This window comes from Callithrix jacchus, chromosome 6, assembly GCF_049354715.1.
Source record: "Callithrix jacchus isolate 240 chromosome 6, calJac240_pri, whole genome shotgun sequence".
In the NCBI taxonomy this organism is placed as follows: domain Eukaryota; kingdom Metazoa; phylum Chordata; class Mammalia; order Primates; family Cebidae; genus Callithrix; species Callithrix jacchus.
In genome coordinates this window covers 21,483,499-21,501,009 of record NC_133507.1, presented here as the reverse complement: position 1 = coordinate 21,501,009, position 17,511 = coordinate 21,483,499, and the positions used below count along the sequence as shown (strand labels likewise).

Genomic DNA, 17,511 nt, shown 5'->3' with positions numbered 1-17,511 from the left:
ACTTCCCCGAGGTGGTGACCACTAAGCAGAAATCTATTAGTGGACAAGGTACATGAAAACAGCGCTTCTCCAGTTTGCCAAATCAGAACAATCACCCCAGGCACTTGTTAACAATACAGATTGCCCGGTTCCTCACCTGGAGATTCTGATACGGCAGGTGGGCCTAAGCATTGATACCTGTGTTTCCCAAGCTCTTCCTCTTCAGCTGGTGTTACAGCCACGCAGTTTAGGAAATACTGTGCTATAGCCCCGTAGGCACAAGAAAGCTTTCCAAGGGCAGAGAGGTGGGAGACAGCGTGGCTGTTTAGGGAAAGGCAAGTGATTTGGTCTGATTGGAGCCTATTGTGTGGAGGAGATGGGGTTGGGGAAGCAAGCAGAGCAGATTTGCCTGTCAAAGGACCTGTGGGCCAGGGACTTGGTTCTGAGGGCAATAGGGAGCCACTGAGGGTTCTGGAGCAGGATGGTGACAGGGACAGATTAGAATTTTTGGCCACAATTAGAAAGCAATGAGCTGAAGTTGCAGTATGGATGGGGGCGGGATGGAGTTGGGTGCTGGAGGGCAGACTAAGAGGCCGCTGCAAACTCAGGCTGACAAGTCAGGCTGCTGGGTAGACAGCCTCAGCTATTTAACCTGACGACTTCCTTATGGGAGACCCGGCCTGGGTGTGCACACCTGGGTTTCCTGCCTGTGTCTGGGACTGGGATGGCAGCAGGGGGCATAGCAGGGGAGGTCTGGCTGCTGTCTGGCACAGAGGATTTGTTGGTGGAAAAGCCCTTTGACCAGTGGAAATAAGTCTGAGAAATCCAGTTAAGGGTAAAAATGAGGCTGGATACCTGGACACAAGGGACCACAGGTGATCATCAAAGGTAGAAGTCCACAGGGGCAGCATTGTCCCCCTTTAAGCAAGGACTTTCCTTCTTCAACAACTGAGGAGAAAAAGCGGTTGATCAGAAAGAAAACTAATATTTTTGGAGCCCCCGGTGTGTGCCAGGCACGGGCTGGGCCTTTCACATAGATCGGCTCGTTTTATTTTGACCTGGTTTTAATCACCCTCCTGTTACAGATGAGGAGATGGAGGCCCAGTGTGTGAGAATGAACTTGCCCAAAGTCCCAGAGCTAGAAAGGGAACCGCCAGAGTGAAGCTCAGGTATATTTCACTTAAAAAGCCTGTCTGTGATTTCACACTGAACCCCCTAAAATATCCCCTCTTCTCATCCCTGCCCCTAGGCCTTGCCATCTTTGACTGTGGCTAAACGTTGCAAGGGGCTAGGATTGCCCTGAGTCAATTCCCCTTCAGGAGCCCTCGCCACGGCCTCAGAGACTGACATGTCACGGCAGCACATCAGCCAGTGTGGGGCTGCCCAGCTCTTAGTTACTCCTGTAGGCTTGAAACGTGGCTGAGCCGGGCTTCCATGGCCTTCCTGAGGGTCTGGGACCAATTCTCGGCCAAGCTCCAGGTCCTGAGAGCAGGGCCAAGTGGTCTCCATGCAGTTCAGATGGACTGGAAGCACCCATCGGGCAGGAGGGGCTGTGGCACCCGACCCTGGTGGCTTACGAGATAGCCCAGGACAGTGCAGGAGGAAACACATTCCCGACTGCAGTGTGGGCCTGGCTGGGATGCCACCTTCTGGAATATGCTGTGGCCAATGGGAAGAGGGGCTGCGTGCACCTCGCAGGCAGGCCCCAGCCCTCATTCAGTATAGGACTCGGCTCACAGCAGGGGCTCCATACCTTACAAGCAGGAGGCACAAGAGGGAGGCAGGGAGGGGATGTGAAGTCCAAGCTTTTCCAATGACTGTGCCTCAGTGAGGATGCTGGGTCGGGAAAGCGCTGCCCTAAGTGGGCTGTCTAGATGTCTTCCTTCCCCACCAGATGTGAATGGCTTCAGTGAGGTGAGGAGGAGGCATTAGGAAGGGGTTCAATCGGATCTAGGCTCTCTTTTGTCCAACGGTAGGCCAGGCCCCCCAAAGTGACTTCTGGGTGGGCTGTAGGTGGGCTGCATTGCTTGGATGGGCTTGGCTCTGGGCAGGAAAGGAGTCACTCTCTTCCAGAAACCACCACACCCACAGGTACACATTGAGTGCTCTGCAGGATGACAGGCAGCTTGGGCAGGCACTGGAGGCCAACTGCCCGGTCCACGGCCTGGCTTCAGCCCTCACTAGCTGCGTGGGGTTTGCCTTTCTGTGCCTCAATTTCCTCACTGCAAAGCCAGGATGCAAACAGAGCACTCTTTACAGAACAGTTGTGAGAATCGTTAAGCTAAACATGAAGCGCATAGAATAGCACCTGGTACATTCTAAGTGGCCAGTATGGTAAGGGAGAACAATGATGGCGATGTGATTTATCCATGGAATGGTGTTTGTTCATTAGATTCTCCCTGTGGAAGAAAGTGTGTGTGTGTGTGTGTGTATGTGTATGTATGCACAATGAAATCCTGATCCCCAAACATCTGAGAGCTTATGCGCTGCACACACGATCCCAGATAGACACAGTGTCCTCAGCCTCAGCCTGGCGTTGCAGGACCATGGGGCTCTCCTGGGACCAGCCCTCCATCCATTCCCAGCAGCACTCTGTGCAGCTGATGCCTGCTGGAGCAGTGCCCTCCCTGATCCATGCACCTGCCTTCTTGCTTCCATGTCTCTCTTCCTGCTGTGCCCTCCTCCTCACCACTTTCACTGGTCAGAGGCACTCACACTCCAATGCTGCTTCTGCTGGAGCCTGCCCTGAATGCCCTAGGAGGCACCGGATTCTGCAAGATCATTGCATTTTGCGTGCCATGTGTCCCACCGGGACTTACAAGCATGTATTCCCCACACAGAGTGTTCTGAGACAGGGTGAGGTCTTGCATGTCTCTGTGTTTCTCCCACGGAGGAGGAAGGTGAATGGATTGAAGACTTGGATTGGCAGAGACAGAAACCTCTAGCAGGAAGTTTACAGCATCTGTCATTCTAGCAGAGGCACATGGAGACCCTCCTCTGGCCCGGCACAGCCTTGGACTGGAGGCCCAGAGATGGGCACAGCCGCTCTGCTCTGGAGGAGCTCACCACCTGGGGGTGAGGTGGGTCGAGTAGAGACACAGAGTCCATGGGAATTAATGCTTAGAGCCCCTGTTGTGTGGGAGACTCCGTCCCAGGCACGTTCACGTGTGCCGTCTCATTTAATGCTTCTGCCTTCACTGTTAGTGTGGAGCTTTGACCTGCAGGATGTTTCCAAGTGCAGGGCATGGAATAAACTCCTCCATGGGAAGAACCCAGAGGAATGGTCCCAGTGGGGTGGAGAGCTAGTGCCACTTCTGGGTACTGTATCCCTGATGTAAAACGTAGGTCTGTACACAATGGGGCTGCATCATCTTGTCCTAAAACACCCCGAAGAGACACGTGGGTGTTTCAGAGCCAGGGACAAAGGCCTAAGGGACAAAGAACAGCTGCTTGCTCCTTGGCATTTTTGATCCATATTTCCCCAGTTTGTGTGGATGGGTGTGGACCTGACTCCCATGGGTGAGGCAGAGCACGCCCCGGCTTCGCCTCTCCACGTGCAGTCAACACCAGCAGTGCATCCCCTGGGGTGCTTATTAGAAATGCTGAGTGGCCGGCCCCACCCTAGACCCCAGAACTCTACATGTCGATAAGCCCAGGTGACTCCTGAGCACGGTAAAGTTTGGGAAGCACTGCGCCCAAGTACAGACTGTATTCATCATGAAAGAGCCTCAAGGCCAGCCAGTCCACCCAGCCCATTTTACAGATGATGAAACTGAGTCCCAGAAAGGCAGAATGAGACGCTCCAAGTCCTGTGGTAAATGGGTAGCAGAGCCAAGGCACAGCTTTGCAGTCCACACTGCTGACTGTGTGAAAGGGTCCCAAAAGGAAACTGTGGCCCAAATCTGCCTCTAAAAATTCCTGGGTCAGGGTCAGGACTTCATGGGGTGTGTAAAGCTCACCGTGAGAACTCATGGCTTGTCACCAAGGAAGAGGCATGGCTTACCTATGTGGCATTAGCTCAGAAGGGACCCCCTATACTGCTTGGCACCCTGAAGGGAATCTGACCCCCTGGGAGGAAGCCTTGGCCCCCACATACTCACCTTTAATGCCCACCCATCACTCCTCTGGCTTCCAATCAGAGAGACCTGCCACATTTCCTTCTTCCTTTCCCCTCCCCTGACTCTCCCTCCAACTGTCTTTAGACTGAAGGACTTTGAAAAACAGGGACTGAGTCCTTGGATGTGGCAGGCCCACCTGGGCCTGGCAGAGGATGAGAAGACTCTGGCTGGCAGACTGCGGTACCGTTTTCAATCCCAGTGGATGCCAAGAGTAAAGACATGGTTTCTTCCCATGTCCAGAGGTTCAGAGAACTCTGCGATAAGGCAGCTTCCCAAAGCCCAGAACAAGGCTGTCTTTGGTCACCACAGAAACGTGAGAACGTATGCAGTTCTGCCAGGGCCGGGGAGCCGCCTGCAGTGAAATACAATGCTCTGCATGCCCTAATTCTGACCAAGAGACAGCAAGGCCTTGTTTCCATGACTGTGGTGGGTTGGGGGTCATGTGTCGGGCCTATGGGCAACCTTATGTGCAAATGTCCCAGGCAGCTGGAAACTGAGAGCTGCTATCTTAGAGAAAATTACGGTCAGTTACAAAATCCAAGTTTCTCTGTTACTCTCGCACTTCCCAGATTTTGAAAGCAGGGTAATAGAGTCATTAGTAGAGCTTCCCCTTCCAGGACACTTAAAAGAGTTTAATTTTTTTCGGTAAAGAGCCAGATAATGACGTTTTTGGCTTTGCAGGCGATATGATCTCTCTGTTGTGACATTGCAATTCCACCCAACGACTTCACGGTGCCCAATAACTCCACTCTCCTTGTAGTGAGACAGCAGCCACGAATGATACAAAAATTAGTGGCGTGGCTGTGTTTCAACCACACTCTGTTTATAAGAGCAGGCTGTGGGCCGGCGTCTGCCCACCTCTGCTGTGGATCAGTGATTCTTAACCTTGGCTATACATCAGAATGACCTGGCCTCCCTGGGTGCCCGCACCCCTGCCTCACCTCTCTTCCCCTCCCCTCCCCTTCATTGATTTAATTGGTTGGAGATACATTCTGGACATTGGGGGCAAAGGTCCCCAAGTGATTCTGATGAGCAGCCATGGTTGAGAGTAGGGGCTAACTCTGTCTTGTTTCAATCTCTTGGGGCAGCTGGCAATGCTCCCCTGAAGCACAGCCTGCCTGCCACTCTGGCCCAGAGTGCCTGATGGGCATGTTACCTGATGACGAAGCTGTGGGCATCAATTTCCTTCCCACAGCCGCTGTTCAGCAAGACCCCCGAGTTGCCTACGATGGCACAAGTCCCAAAGTGCTTGTTCTTCAGCGGCGAAGTCCTGGGGAGGAGCTCGTAGAGGTTCTGGGACACGTTCATGGTGCTGTCTCGATCGAAGATGTAATGAATAATGTCTCCGGGCTTCAGGGTTCCCTTTAGGACCGAAATGTCCTTTTCAGCATCCAGGAACTTTAAAATCTGCTTCCTGTGGAAAGCAAACATGTGTAAGGAAAGCCTCTCTGGTGCCAGCTGCCCTTTGCCAGCCCAGCATTTCCTGTCCAGTGTCGCCCTGCAGGGTGGCTGGAGCCCAGAAAACACGGAGCATGCTGAGAGTTCAGGTGCCCTTGAGAATGGGTTCCAGGCAGGGTGGCCAGAAATGGCCCAGAGGCAACTGTGGTGGTGGCCAACATGGAGTTGCCAGGATTATGCCCTCTTCCTTTGCGAGGCGAAAATGGCATGGCAGATCACTCCATTAAAGCTGGAAGTGAGCTCCTCACAGCAGGCCCAGAAGGAGGGGCGGCCCACCATCCCAGTTTCCCCAAGACTTCCTGGCCTGGGCACTGAAAGCCCTGCATCCCTGAAAACCCCTCAATCTTGGGCACCCCCAGATATTTGGTGACCCTGCATTACACTCACTCTCTAAGGGGGATTTAAGGCCATTCTCTGGCAGGGGTGAAAATGAATGGTTAGGTCCAAATTCCAAGTTTCTCTGTTAGGCCCGCACTTCCTGGATGTTGAGAACAGGTTGACAAAGCTGTGCAGGAGTCGGAAGTCAGATACAGAAGCCTTTCACTCCTCACCAGCCCCTTTCCTTCCAGGGAGGGTTCTCTGGGCAAAGGGGCTTTCTGGAGGGATGGATACTGTGATGTGTATGAACATGTCCGCCTTTGAGACACTGAGAGGATGTCCTGCCATCCTGCAAGCTGGAGCACCTCCCCTTGCTGGCCCCGCTGGTTGCTATCTAGTGTTTATGGCAGGGAGATTGTAAATATCGACACCTCGCTGGTCCCCAGAGAAGGGCTCCTTTGTGTTGTTTCAGAGCAAAGGACAGCTCTCTAGGCTCTAGGGTAGCTTTGAGTTAGAGAAAGTTCTCGAATTGAATCATCTAGCAAAGCACAAAGAAAGGGTGGAGTGAGGTCAGGAAAGGGATGGGTGTCCTCTTGGACTTGCCAGATAAGCTTTACCTGAAACACACAGTCTTCCTCCATGGAGCCTGCGAAGCCCAGCCTGGTATTACTTAAAGAACTGTTTACATATAGCCCAAGATTTTTAGAAATGATTTGCTATTCATAAAGAGAAAGAAACTGGGGACCTAGATAAGCTGGAGTTAATTTCATATTCTGTTGCAAATTCCTATCTGGAACAGATACAAAGATGCTGTTCTTTGTTTTCAGAGTCCTGGAGGTGCAGAAGTTTCATGCACTTTGCAAATGTGAGACGCTGTAGGATGGCTGTCCCATCTCACAGACAGTAACACCAAGGCCTGAAAGCCTGCTGGCTTTGAGATGTTCACCGCCTGTGGTACATTCTAGCAGGCTGCACATTCAGTCACTTGGGGAACCTTTAAGTATTTCAAAGCTCCAGGCTGACACGTGAGAAATCTTGATTCTACAAGTGGCCTAGGTCTCAGCATTGCTCTCAAAAGCTCCCCAGGTGACTTCAGTGTGCGTCCAGGTTTAAGAGCCTTTGGTGCAGCTGGGGCGCAGCGAGAACACTTGGTGAGCTTGAGGCTTCTCATCCACTGTCTCTCCTTATTAATGACCTGGATCTCTTGCTGTCATGTTGGGGAAACCACCCTTGTAGACTAAGTCGTATCCGTTGATGGAAAACAGGCATTGCTTTTATTTACTGCGCTTTACCAAGGATTATATGACTTGACAAACTAATGTAGCTGGGAAATTGCTGAAACCCTTGCAATTACTTACTCCAAAGTATTTAAAAACAAGGAGAGCCCCTAGAAAGCCCATAAATAAACACCTCTGTGAGTGAATTAATTTCTAACTAATTATGAGAAATTATCAATTATTAAACATCATTCCAAATCACTTGCAGAATCTTTTATTATGGATAATCTTGATGATTAATTGAAGTTGGAGGAAATTCTTTTTCCCTCTGGGTGAAGGTATGTTGTTCCTGCTGAGGAGATTCTGCGTGTAGGGTTTTTATGAAGGATGCAGTCTGATCTTCATGGGGCAGGGTGGCCGGGGGCTATTTCTCTACCCAATGGATGGAGAAAGGGACATAGGGGACCATGGGTAGCTTGTACTGGCAGGAGGATTTCATTCATAGGTGGTGTAGTGGGGAGAATGGTGACCCCCCTAAAATACACGTCCACCTCCTAACCCCTGGAACCTGAGAATGTGACTGTATTTCAAAAGAGCATCTTTGCAGATGTAATTGACATAGGAATCTGGAGATGAGATCATCCTGGATTACCCGGGTGGGCCTTAAATTCAATGTCAAGTGTCCTCATAGAAGATAGAAGAGGGCCAGGCGTGGTGGCTCATGCCTGTAATCCCAGCACTTTGGGAGGCCGAGGTGGGCGGATCACAAGGTCCAGAAATCAAGACCATCCTGACCAATATGGTGAAACCCCATCTCTACTAAAAATACAAAAATTAGCTGGGTGTGGTGGCACATGCCTGTAGTCCCAGCTACTTGGGACTGAGGCAGGAGAATCGCTTGAACCCGGGAATTGGAGGTTGCAGTGAGCCAAGATCACACCACTGTACTCCAGCCTGGTGACAGAGCGAGACTGTCGCCTCAAAAAAAAAAAAAAAAAAAAAAAAAAGTAGAGGCACAGAGGAGAGGGCCACAGAAGACAGAGGCAGGGACTAGAGTTCTGCGGCCACCAGAGGCTGGAAGGGGCAAGCGGATGGGTTCTCCCTTGGAGCCTGCAAGGGGTGCTCAGAACTCTGGCATCCAGAGCTGTGCAGGATCAATTTCTGTTGTTTTAGGCCACTTAGTCGACGGTAATTTGTTACAGCAGCCCCAGGGAACTAATGCAGGTGGCATTGCCGCCTCCACGGTGCCCCGATCAACTGGGGCAGTTGTTAGGGCTTTGTGAGGGGGATGGAGGGCCACGAGGAGGCCTCTGAAGAGGCGCTGAGTAAGAAGTGAAGGGTGGCAGGGAGTTAGCTACTTTAGATGGCTTCTCAGCTGCCAGGTCTCCAGAGCACACGCTTTTCCATTTCCCAGCCCTGCTCATGTCCCAAAACTAAGCTTCAAGAACTAGGGTGCGGGGCCATTTCCATTTGGACAGTGAGCCTACTGAAGGGGGGATCCCCTATTCTGTGTGGTGACATTGCTGGTGGCTGCTCTCCTCTCTCCCTATGGCCTGGGATGGTCATCAACGCCTTCCCCATCTGTTCCTGGCTACTGTCCCAGCCTCACCCCCTCATTCCCTGCCTCCTGCTTCCTGCTCCTGCAGCACTGTGCACAGGTACCAGATCATAGACTCTGTGGATGTGGAAAGCAGCTTGGTGAACTCCTAATTATCCTTCAAAACCCACTGCTCCTGGCCAGCATCTCCTGGCCAGTCCTCTTAGTCCCCTTACAAAACGAATGGCTCTCTCCTCAGTATGCCTCTTTATTTCCGGTTGATCACTTACAGATGAAATCTGTGTCAGATGCGGCACCACCTAATGCGGATGTCAGACCATGCTGTGTTGTCTTTGCTTACAGTCTTGTCCCCACCCGGCATGTCTGATTCATGCCAGCACCCCCGGCCCCAGCACGACATCTGGAACGGAATAGTTGGATTATACTTAAAAATATTTGCTGGGTCAGTCCTGGTGACATCTGAGCTAAGCGTACAAAATGCCGAAGTTGTCAGTCCTTCCCTGTGGTTCCCCATTGCCACTACCTGATCGTGCCTGCAGTGCTCTGAAAACATCACTCTGCACACATCAGGATGAGCTGATCTCCAGCTAAATGGAAATCTGCTTTCGGGTCAGGTGTCATGTCCGTTCCTGAGTTCTCCGAATGCCACTGTGGCTCTAGTTTTTCATTTTCATGTTGTGGGAGAGGGGCAGCCTACGCAAGCTGCAAGGGCTGAGGGAGGGAGTAGCTCTCCAAGGACAAACTGGGGAACAGTCAGCCGGGTGCGGTGGCTCACGCCTGTAATTCCAGCACTTTGGGAGGCTGAGGTGGATGGATCACGAGGTCAAGAGATGGAGACCATCCTGGTGAAACCCCGTCTCTACTAAAAATACAAACTGGGGGACAGTCACTGAAAGGGGATGTGAATGCATACCAGGCAGGCGCCATCAAGTAAGGACTCTTTATGCCTCGGAAGAAACAGCCACCTGTGGCCTCCACTGCCCAGGCGCCCTTTGCTGCTGACCTGAGGCTCAAGGTTTGCTGCTTCTAAGCCCAGGACCTCAATGGGTGCTCCTGCCACCTCCTGGCCCCAGTCGCCACATACACAGGCCGGGCTGCCAGGCTTGTCTCGGGTTCTTATTTCCAGTTAATCACTTACAGATGAAACCTGCCTCAGCGGGAGGTAAACATTTTATTTCTATCCTGACTGCTTTAGATGATGAAGAGCGACAATTTGCCCGTATGTGCTGAAGAAGACCAAGTCTTCTTGACTTGTCCTGTAGGTAATTACCAGTACCTGATCCTCAGAGACAGCGTCTGGTTATGTCTCCATTTGGACGAGGCTGGCTGGATGTCGTGCTTGATGCTTTCATTGCTTCTGTCAACAACAGCTGGTGATGAGGAGCCATTTATTACAACTTCAGCTCTGGAAGGAAAAAAAAGGAAGAGGGTAGGCATGATGTGTTAGCAAGCCGATGACAAGTCTAATAGTTTTGTTTTTGCACGGGCTCAAATGTAAACTTTTCCAGAAGAGCAAAATTGCAGTTATTACCTGAGAAGAGAAGGAAGTCTATTTATCTTCCAGTAATGCACAAACTCTGTCCCTCAGGTATAACCCACATACATTCTTGGAGACAGGAAGGAGGGTGATAAACCTATTTTTCTTCCCCTGCCCCTAGTGTTTTTTCCCCCAGTAAATCCTGGCAGTCATTGTCAGAAGAGTAATCTTTCTTATTCAAGCTCTTGATAAACTCCACAAGGAGCAGGGATATGGGCAACAAGGTATCAAATGATGGGCTTACAAACCTAAAGAGAAAACAAGAACTCATACCAGGATGATGCAATTGTAGCCTGTGGCTTCACCCTCCTCCCTGGCAGCCCCATCACTCTTGTGGGTAACTCTGAGGTGCTACTTGAAACCTGGCGCTTGTCACACCATTGTCTGTGCTGTGTCCGTCCCTCATATGAGGCTGTAAGCATGGGATCGCCCACATTCATTTTATATTCCCTAATGGTCTGACATAGCAGCTGCTCCATAAATAAGTATTGTTGAATTTAGGTTGAAATCGATCCTGGGAAAGCCTTGGGTGAATGAAAGAACTGGCTGGCTTTGTACTCCCTGGGCGGATCATGATTCTGGGTAAACACCCCTTTCTAGCTGACTCAGGAACATCAGGTGTTACAAGACTGGCTTGAAATCTATGCTAGTAGGTTTCTATAAACTAGGTTACAATTCTATCTTTAAAGGCAATGTAAGAGTCAGCCGGCTTACTGCCGGATGCACACAGATGTATGTGGGTCACAGCCAAGGTTCTGTTTGTCTGGGCTGACAGCAGATTCTCCCAGTTAGAATAAGTGGATTTGTGACACCAAATTCGGAAGGTTGAAGGAGTTCAAACCAAACATCTATGTCCTCTGCATTTGTCTTGAAACAGCCAAGTTAAAAAGGATGAAATCCTGTTAGTGAGTTCTAAACCCGATGCTCTACTTGGACTTCGACTTTTTTTTTTTTTTTTTTTTTAATCTGGAGACAGAGTCTCGCTCTGTCACCCAGGCTGGAGTGCAGTGAATACAGTGGCACAATCTTGGTTCATTGCAACCTCCACCACCCAGGTTCAAGTAATTCTCCTGGCTCGGCATCCTGAGTAGCTGGGATTACAGGTGAATGCCACTACACCTGGGTAATTTTTGTATTTTAGTAGAGACTGGGTTTCGCCCTGTTGGCCAGGCTGGTCTTGAACTCCTGACCTCAGGTGATTTGCCTGCCTCGCCCTCTCAAAGTGCTGGGATTACAGGCATGCACCACTGCGCCCAGCCCTACTGTGACTTTTGCAGGTAGAGAAGGAATTCGTTTGGGGGTGCACACTGTCTCACACATTCCCTTCACCCACCCACCTCCATTCCTCAATATTTCTGACTCCTTCGGGCTGATATCACTTGTCTTGAATTCAAATATCTGTAACTTTGCAGAGGATAGAGAATGAAAGAGTTTTGAGTACAGCAGAGGAACTCTTCCTAGCATGCAGCCTTAATGGAACTTCTGAGAGGATACACAAGACCTAACCCTTTGGAATTTTTACTCTTTTCATGCAAGGAGCAGAGGGTACAGTGGAAAGATTGCATAAGCTGTGTGACTGTGGGCTGATCACTTTACCTCTCTGAGCCACAGATTGCCCATTTATAGAAACAGAGTATAGAAGAGACAGATAACCATTTCCTGAGGTTCTGGAATTCTCAAGGGAGTACCAATGTTCTCAAGGGAGCATGCCCCAGTGGCCTCCACCTCATGAGTGATACCAGCAGGAGCTGGTATCGCTGCATCCTTTTAGTATCACCAACTTCTATGGAGAGCATAAGCCGGGGCACTGACCTCAGGGACACGGAATTCAGAATTAGCAGCTTCACTGGAGCTTCACTGAAGCCTACCTCAGTAGGTACACAGAACGGAAATGCTTTAATATTGGTGATGAGGAGTTGTTACCCTAAGAGGCTAGCTGTGTGCTCAAAAGGAATCAGTGACTGTGCGCTGGCATCTCATGGCTTAAGGTGAGTTCAGTCTAGGGTGATGCTTCCCAGAGACTGGGGCACACTGGGTGGCACCAGGCTCTCAGAAAAGGATCTGTAGAGGAATTCTATCATAGATGCTTAGAGAGGGGACCTGCTTGGACACTTCCAGGAGAGGTTTGCAGACTTCTCTTGGACACAAGGTGGTAAAGGCCAGAAAGGGAGAGAGAGAAATGCTGGTGTGGATGATGATAAAATTCGGTTTTACTCTCCACTTTCTAGGGTGAATTTGGATGGCATCCTGCACAGCCCATCATGGTCTTATGGGACTTTAACTGTGGCTCGGGTGCAGTCTACCTGGGGGACTTGGGAAAGTCACTTCAGATTTCTGGACTCTGCCTTCTTAGCTGTAAAATAAAGGGGATGGACTAGATAACCCCAGGATCTGCCTGGGTTCACAGGTTTTACACACTCTGTGCTGTACAAACGTGCTGGACTGGTGAGTTGAGATGTTCCTCTTCAGTGAATGTGTTCTGTCTCCAGTCCTCCCCAATTTCCAAAATGATACTAGAGGAAGATCACTTCCTGACCCCTGAACTTCAGCCCCAGTGACCTTCTTTTGATGCCACAGATATATCCACAGGGGTATTAACAAGCATCGATGAAGTACCTTTAACATATCAGGTGCTGGGCTAGATAGAGCCTTACATTTGGTGGTTCTAATCCTTAAACACTCCTCAAAGAAGACACTGCAGTTATTATTGTAATTAAATGTGAAAGCCAGTGCTCGGAAGGGTAAAATCACTTGCCCAAGTGCTGGCTGACAAACACCGGGGCTGAAGCCAGGGCTGCCTGCCCCCAGTACTGTTTTTTCCACTTCTCATACTTGATTCCTATGGACTGTACCCCCTCAATTACCGGGGACTTGGGCTTTAGGGGCAGGATCTTCTTTCTCTGAAAGGGGGAATCGTTTCATAATCGAACAGAGAGGGGCTTAGGCGCACATGGCCTTCTTCCTTTCCGCTATGTTCACTTTTGACCAGGCATAACAGGCTTCATTCAAAGCTCCAAGGTGACTAAGAGGTTGTTAGAGGGCTAGAAGCAATGATGTCAGGGACAGAACAGTTTCTCAAGTGAGTCATACAGGGTCAGGAACAGAGGTCCCTGACAGGTCTCATATGGAAGAGAGATCTAAAAAAGGATGGAAGGGCAAACAATAGATGATCCTCTGCGTCATATGGACCTCTTATTCCCACACTAACAGGGAATAGGATATTTAGACAGCAAAACACGGCCTTGATTTTGAGGAGCAGCTTTTGTTTACATCAAATAACCTGGTACTTCCTTCCACTGCTCCTTAAGTTCAGGCTTATAAGACTACAGGCCATAGCTATGGAGCACTTATCATTGACAGAGAATGGGGACTCAGAAGCGCGGTGCAGCCACAGCCAGGAGCAAGCCTGGGTTTGCATGCTCTCCTGCTTCCAGCTGTCCCCTGGCCAATGACTGTTCTGTATCATTACATGAAGTAGAAACATTCTGAGAATTTGGAGTGTCCATTCAATAATCAGGGTTAACATTACTGGGTTGACTCCCTAAATGTTTTAAGAGGTGTCAGCAAAGTTCCTGAATGCTTTATTTTCCATCTTAACCTCCTGGACAAGCCGTCTACTGCAGTGAAATTGAGCGGAAATCCTCGTTCCCTTCAGGGTCTCCATTGCTCAGCAAACATGGAAGTTTGAGTAAGCTCGTTGGTGTCCCAGGCATTACAAAGCGGGTGGGCTCTTTTCCAGAAAGTGGCTCTTACCCATCTTCGTTTTCCATCTCTGCAGCCTCTAGACCTTGGGCCATTTCATGTGATCTTCCATTGACAGCTCCCCCCAAAAGTGATTAGGGAAATGCAAAGCCAAAGTGAAACAGAACAGATCTATTTGCTGAGTAAGAAGGGCACCATCCAGCAAAGAGGAGAAGCAGATTAATAGCTGCCTTACAGCAAAAACAAATGAACACAAAATCTAATTTACAAACCTATTAGATTTGCTATGTAAGCTGTTCACAGCTGATCTGATTGTACCTCTGCCTCCCGAATTCCTGCAAGACAAAGGAAATGCATTATTTATAAACCCAGCTCATCTTTGCAAAGCCCTCTTCAATTGCCAGGAGATCCCAGAGCCCACCTGGAAAACTACAGAGGGAGGAAGAGACCTCATTCTGGACTTTCCAGAATGGGCAAAGTCCTGGCACCAGACACAGCCCAAACATTTTATAGGGTGTGGACTTCCTGGATCCTCTCCTGATCTCTTTCCCACTTGAATATTCATCCAATTCATACCCAGGTTCTCACTTGAGACCCTCATTTAAGACACAAAATAAATTCCCTTGGGATTAGTCTCCCTTGGTGAATCCCAAAGGACAGCGTGATTCAACATGACTCAGCATCTGCTCTAGCATGACTCAGCACCTGCTGGCTGTCTTCTCTTACTTTCACTCACATGTGAGCTGCTGTCCACTGCATTCTCTCCAACCTTGAGACACCAGAAATTCAACAGAGGCAGCAAGGTTAACTCAACAGTGCCTCCATCCAAATGTGATCGCAGTTTGCTCTTTGGTGGCAAAAGAAATAGTATTACATGGTGTCACTCTGCTGGGAAGTGGGGAGGGTGTATGTGGGTCATGAGATTCCTTGTTCCTTCCTCTGTAGGAAAGTCTTTTGAAGTAAAAGCACTCTAAGGCCCTTTCCACTCCTACTGTCTATTCAGTTTTGCCAAACCCCATTCTGTTTGTCCACATGGATTCATCCTGCTTCACTGACATATTAGGCTGGGGGATGGATAAATCCATGTGTTTCTAGTACCCCCCACTTTTTGCCCTGCATGTTTTAGAAAAGTTGTATGTGAGATTCATTATTTTTATTAACAAAAAAAATTGGGCCAGGCACGGTGGCTCACACCTGTAATCCCACCACTTTGGCAGATCACGAGGTTAGGAGATTGAGACCATCCTGGCTAACACTGTGAAACACTGTCTCTACTAAAAATATAAAAATTAGCCTAGCATGATGGCACACGCCTGTAGTTCCAGCTACTTGGGAGGCTGAGGCAGGAGAATCACTTGAACCTGGGGGGCAGAGGTTGCATTGAGCCAGGATTGTGCCACTTCACTCCGGCCTGGCAACAGAGGAAGACTCTGTCTCAAAATAAATAAATAAAAATTAAAAAAAAATTATAGGGTGTGTTGGCGGACTCCAAATAAATAATTGAAATCACTGGGGAAGCTGTGCATTGAAAGGAACCTTGTCATTCAATGAGAACACTGTGGGTGGGGGCGGAGTCAGTGCCTATCCACACGCTGGTTTTAAGTCTGGATTTTTGTGTCTGATTGTGCATCACATTGTGCACATGCGTGTGTGTGCCTGTCTATATATACACGTCTTTTCCAGATAAATTGTCTTTTCAACATTACTGAGCAACAGGTTATATCTACCCATTTCACAGGCAGATAACAAGACAACAGAAAGGGTATCATGACCCACCCAGAGTCTCATTTTAGTTCTCCCTTATGGTTCCAAATTCATCACTACAGGTCTAGTTCCCAATGACCAAGAGTATCCTTGGTTCTTCTCATTTGAATGTGATACCTAATATTTATTTTTGTTCCTCTCCATTTCCCCTTGGGATAACAGAGTTCTTGCACTACCATGTTGGGGTCTGGGAATGTTGGGTCAGCTCCGCTGCTGTAACCCACATTCACCTGGGTCGGGTCCCAGCGGCCTTGCTGGATGTGCTATGGCTCATGGGTTACTGTCTGTTCACATGCCCCCACTCTGGACCCTAGCCCTCAAAATCGGCCTCTCCTTTGGGGGAGGGGAGACCTGCTAGGCCAGACATTAAGTCAAGCACAGTAATTAAAAGTACAATAACAGTTCAAGACCAATGATCGTTTCATAGAACAAAACAGATTATCCAGGAATGTTCCATATAAGAACTGATAGATGATTTTAAAAAATCACTATCAAACAGAAATTCAATAAATGCTTTGGAATAGTTTGTTAATGATCTGGTGGTGAGTTGTGAGAAAAGCAGTTGAGTGTTACCTTACTCTAAACAAAAAAAAAAATCACGGATTTAACAAATGTTTCCCACACTTTAATAGTTTTCAGATCCCTATTACCAGTTTTTTATATTTATCAACTCTACACACTCTTATCCATTTAACTTTTAAAACAGACCCATCTTTAAAAACTTACCCTTACCCTAAGCAGTATCCACTGTGAAATACAGATTTGACGTCCTGATTACAAAGTAATTAAAAAAAAAAACCTACGCAACTATTAACACAAGATTAATTACCAACAGAATTCCTAAAATCAGCTTACATTATCACCAGGAGTACAAGGAGTACCTGTACCACCCTCTAGGAATGACAGAATGAAACAGTTAAATTGTTTTTGAGATTGAGTCTCGCTCCATTGCCCAGGCTGGAGTGCAGTGGTGCAGCGATCTTGGCTCACTGCTTCACCTCCTGGGTTCAAGCAATTCTTATGTCTCTCAGCCTCCTGAATAGCTGGGATTACAGGCACCTGCCATCATGCCCAGTTAATTTTTGTATTTTTAGTAGAGACAGGGTTTTGCCATGTTGGCCAGGCTGGTCTCAAACTCACGACTTCAGGTGATCCACCCACCTTAGCCTCCCAAAGTGCTGTGATTACAGGTGTGAGCTACTGCACCTTGCCATCCTGGCCAAAACAGTTGAGAATGAAAAAAAAAAAAAAAATATATATATATATATATATGGCACTCTAGGTTCTGGGGTACATGTGTAGAACATGTAGGACTGTTGCATAGGTACATACATGGCAATGTGGCTTGCTGCCTCCGTCACCCTGTCACCTATATCTGGCATTTCTCTCCATGTTATCCCTCCTCAACCTCCCTACCCCTCGCTGTCCCTCCCCCATTCCCCCCCAACAGACCCCAGTGTGTGATGCTCCCCTCCCTGTGTCCATGTGTTCTCATTGTTCAATACCTACCTATGAGTGAGAGCATGCGGTGTTTGATTTTCTAAAACAGTTGAATATTTAAAGAAGGAAACCTGTGAGAAACTGGCAAGAACAAGGAAGAGCATATTCATCAAATTTTTGATGAGGGCTAAGGAGTATATGGGAGGATTTTTAAATTTAGAAGAATAAGAAGAAATTACCAAAAAAAAAAAAAAAAGCCAACAGATTTAACTTTATAAAAATCCAAATCTGGCTTGTACTAAAAGCAAACCTCAACAAACCTAAATCCAGTTTCTTTAATGAAACCTAAGGGGGCTCAGGATGAGGACAGCAATACATCTAACTTATTGTTTTTCTTATTCATTCAACAGAACTATTTTG

General features: G+C 48.6%; 1 protein-coding gene and 1 long non-coding RNA gene across 4 annotated transcripts in view; one reads left to right on the top strand and one right to left on the bottom strand.

Annotated features, from left to right (window-relative positions):
• Nucleotides 1-17,511, top strand: part of LOC118154778 (uncharacterized) — a 174,066-nt gene that overhangs the window by 83,232 nt on the left and 73,323 nt on the right. The window lies entirely within an intron of this gene.
• ST8SIA2 (ST8 alpha-N-acetyl-neuraminide alpha-2,8-sialyltransferase 2) overlaps nucleotides 1-17,511 on the bottom strand; it is a 76,962-nt gene that overhangs the window by 24,585 nt on the left and 34,866 nt on the right. For both annotated transcript variants that reach the window (XM_035303884.3, XM_035303885.3), the window contains exons 2-4: nucleotides 14,160-14,222; nucleotides 9,925-10,053; nucleotides 5,254-5,511 (exon numbers count right to left, since the gene is read on the bottom strand). In XM_035303884.3, coding sequence (XP_035159775.1) covers nucleotides 5,254-5,511; nucleotides 9,925-10,053; nucleotides 14,160-14,222 — 450 coding nt within the window. The remainder of the gene's footprint in view (nucleotides 1-5,253; nucleotides 5,512-9,924; nucleotides 10,054-14,159; nucleotides 14,223-17,511) is intronic.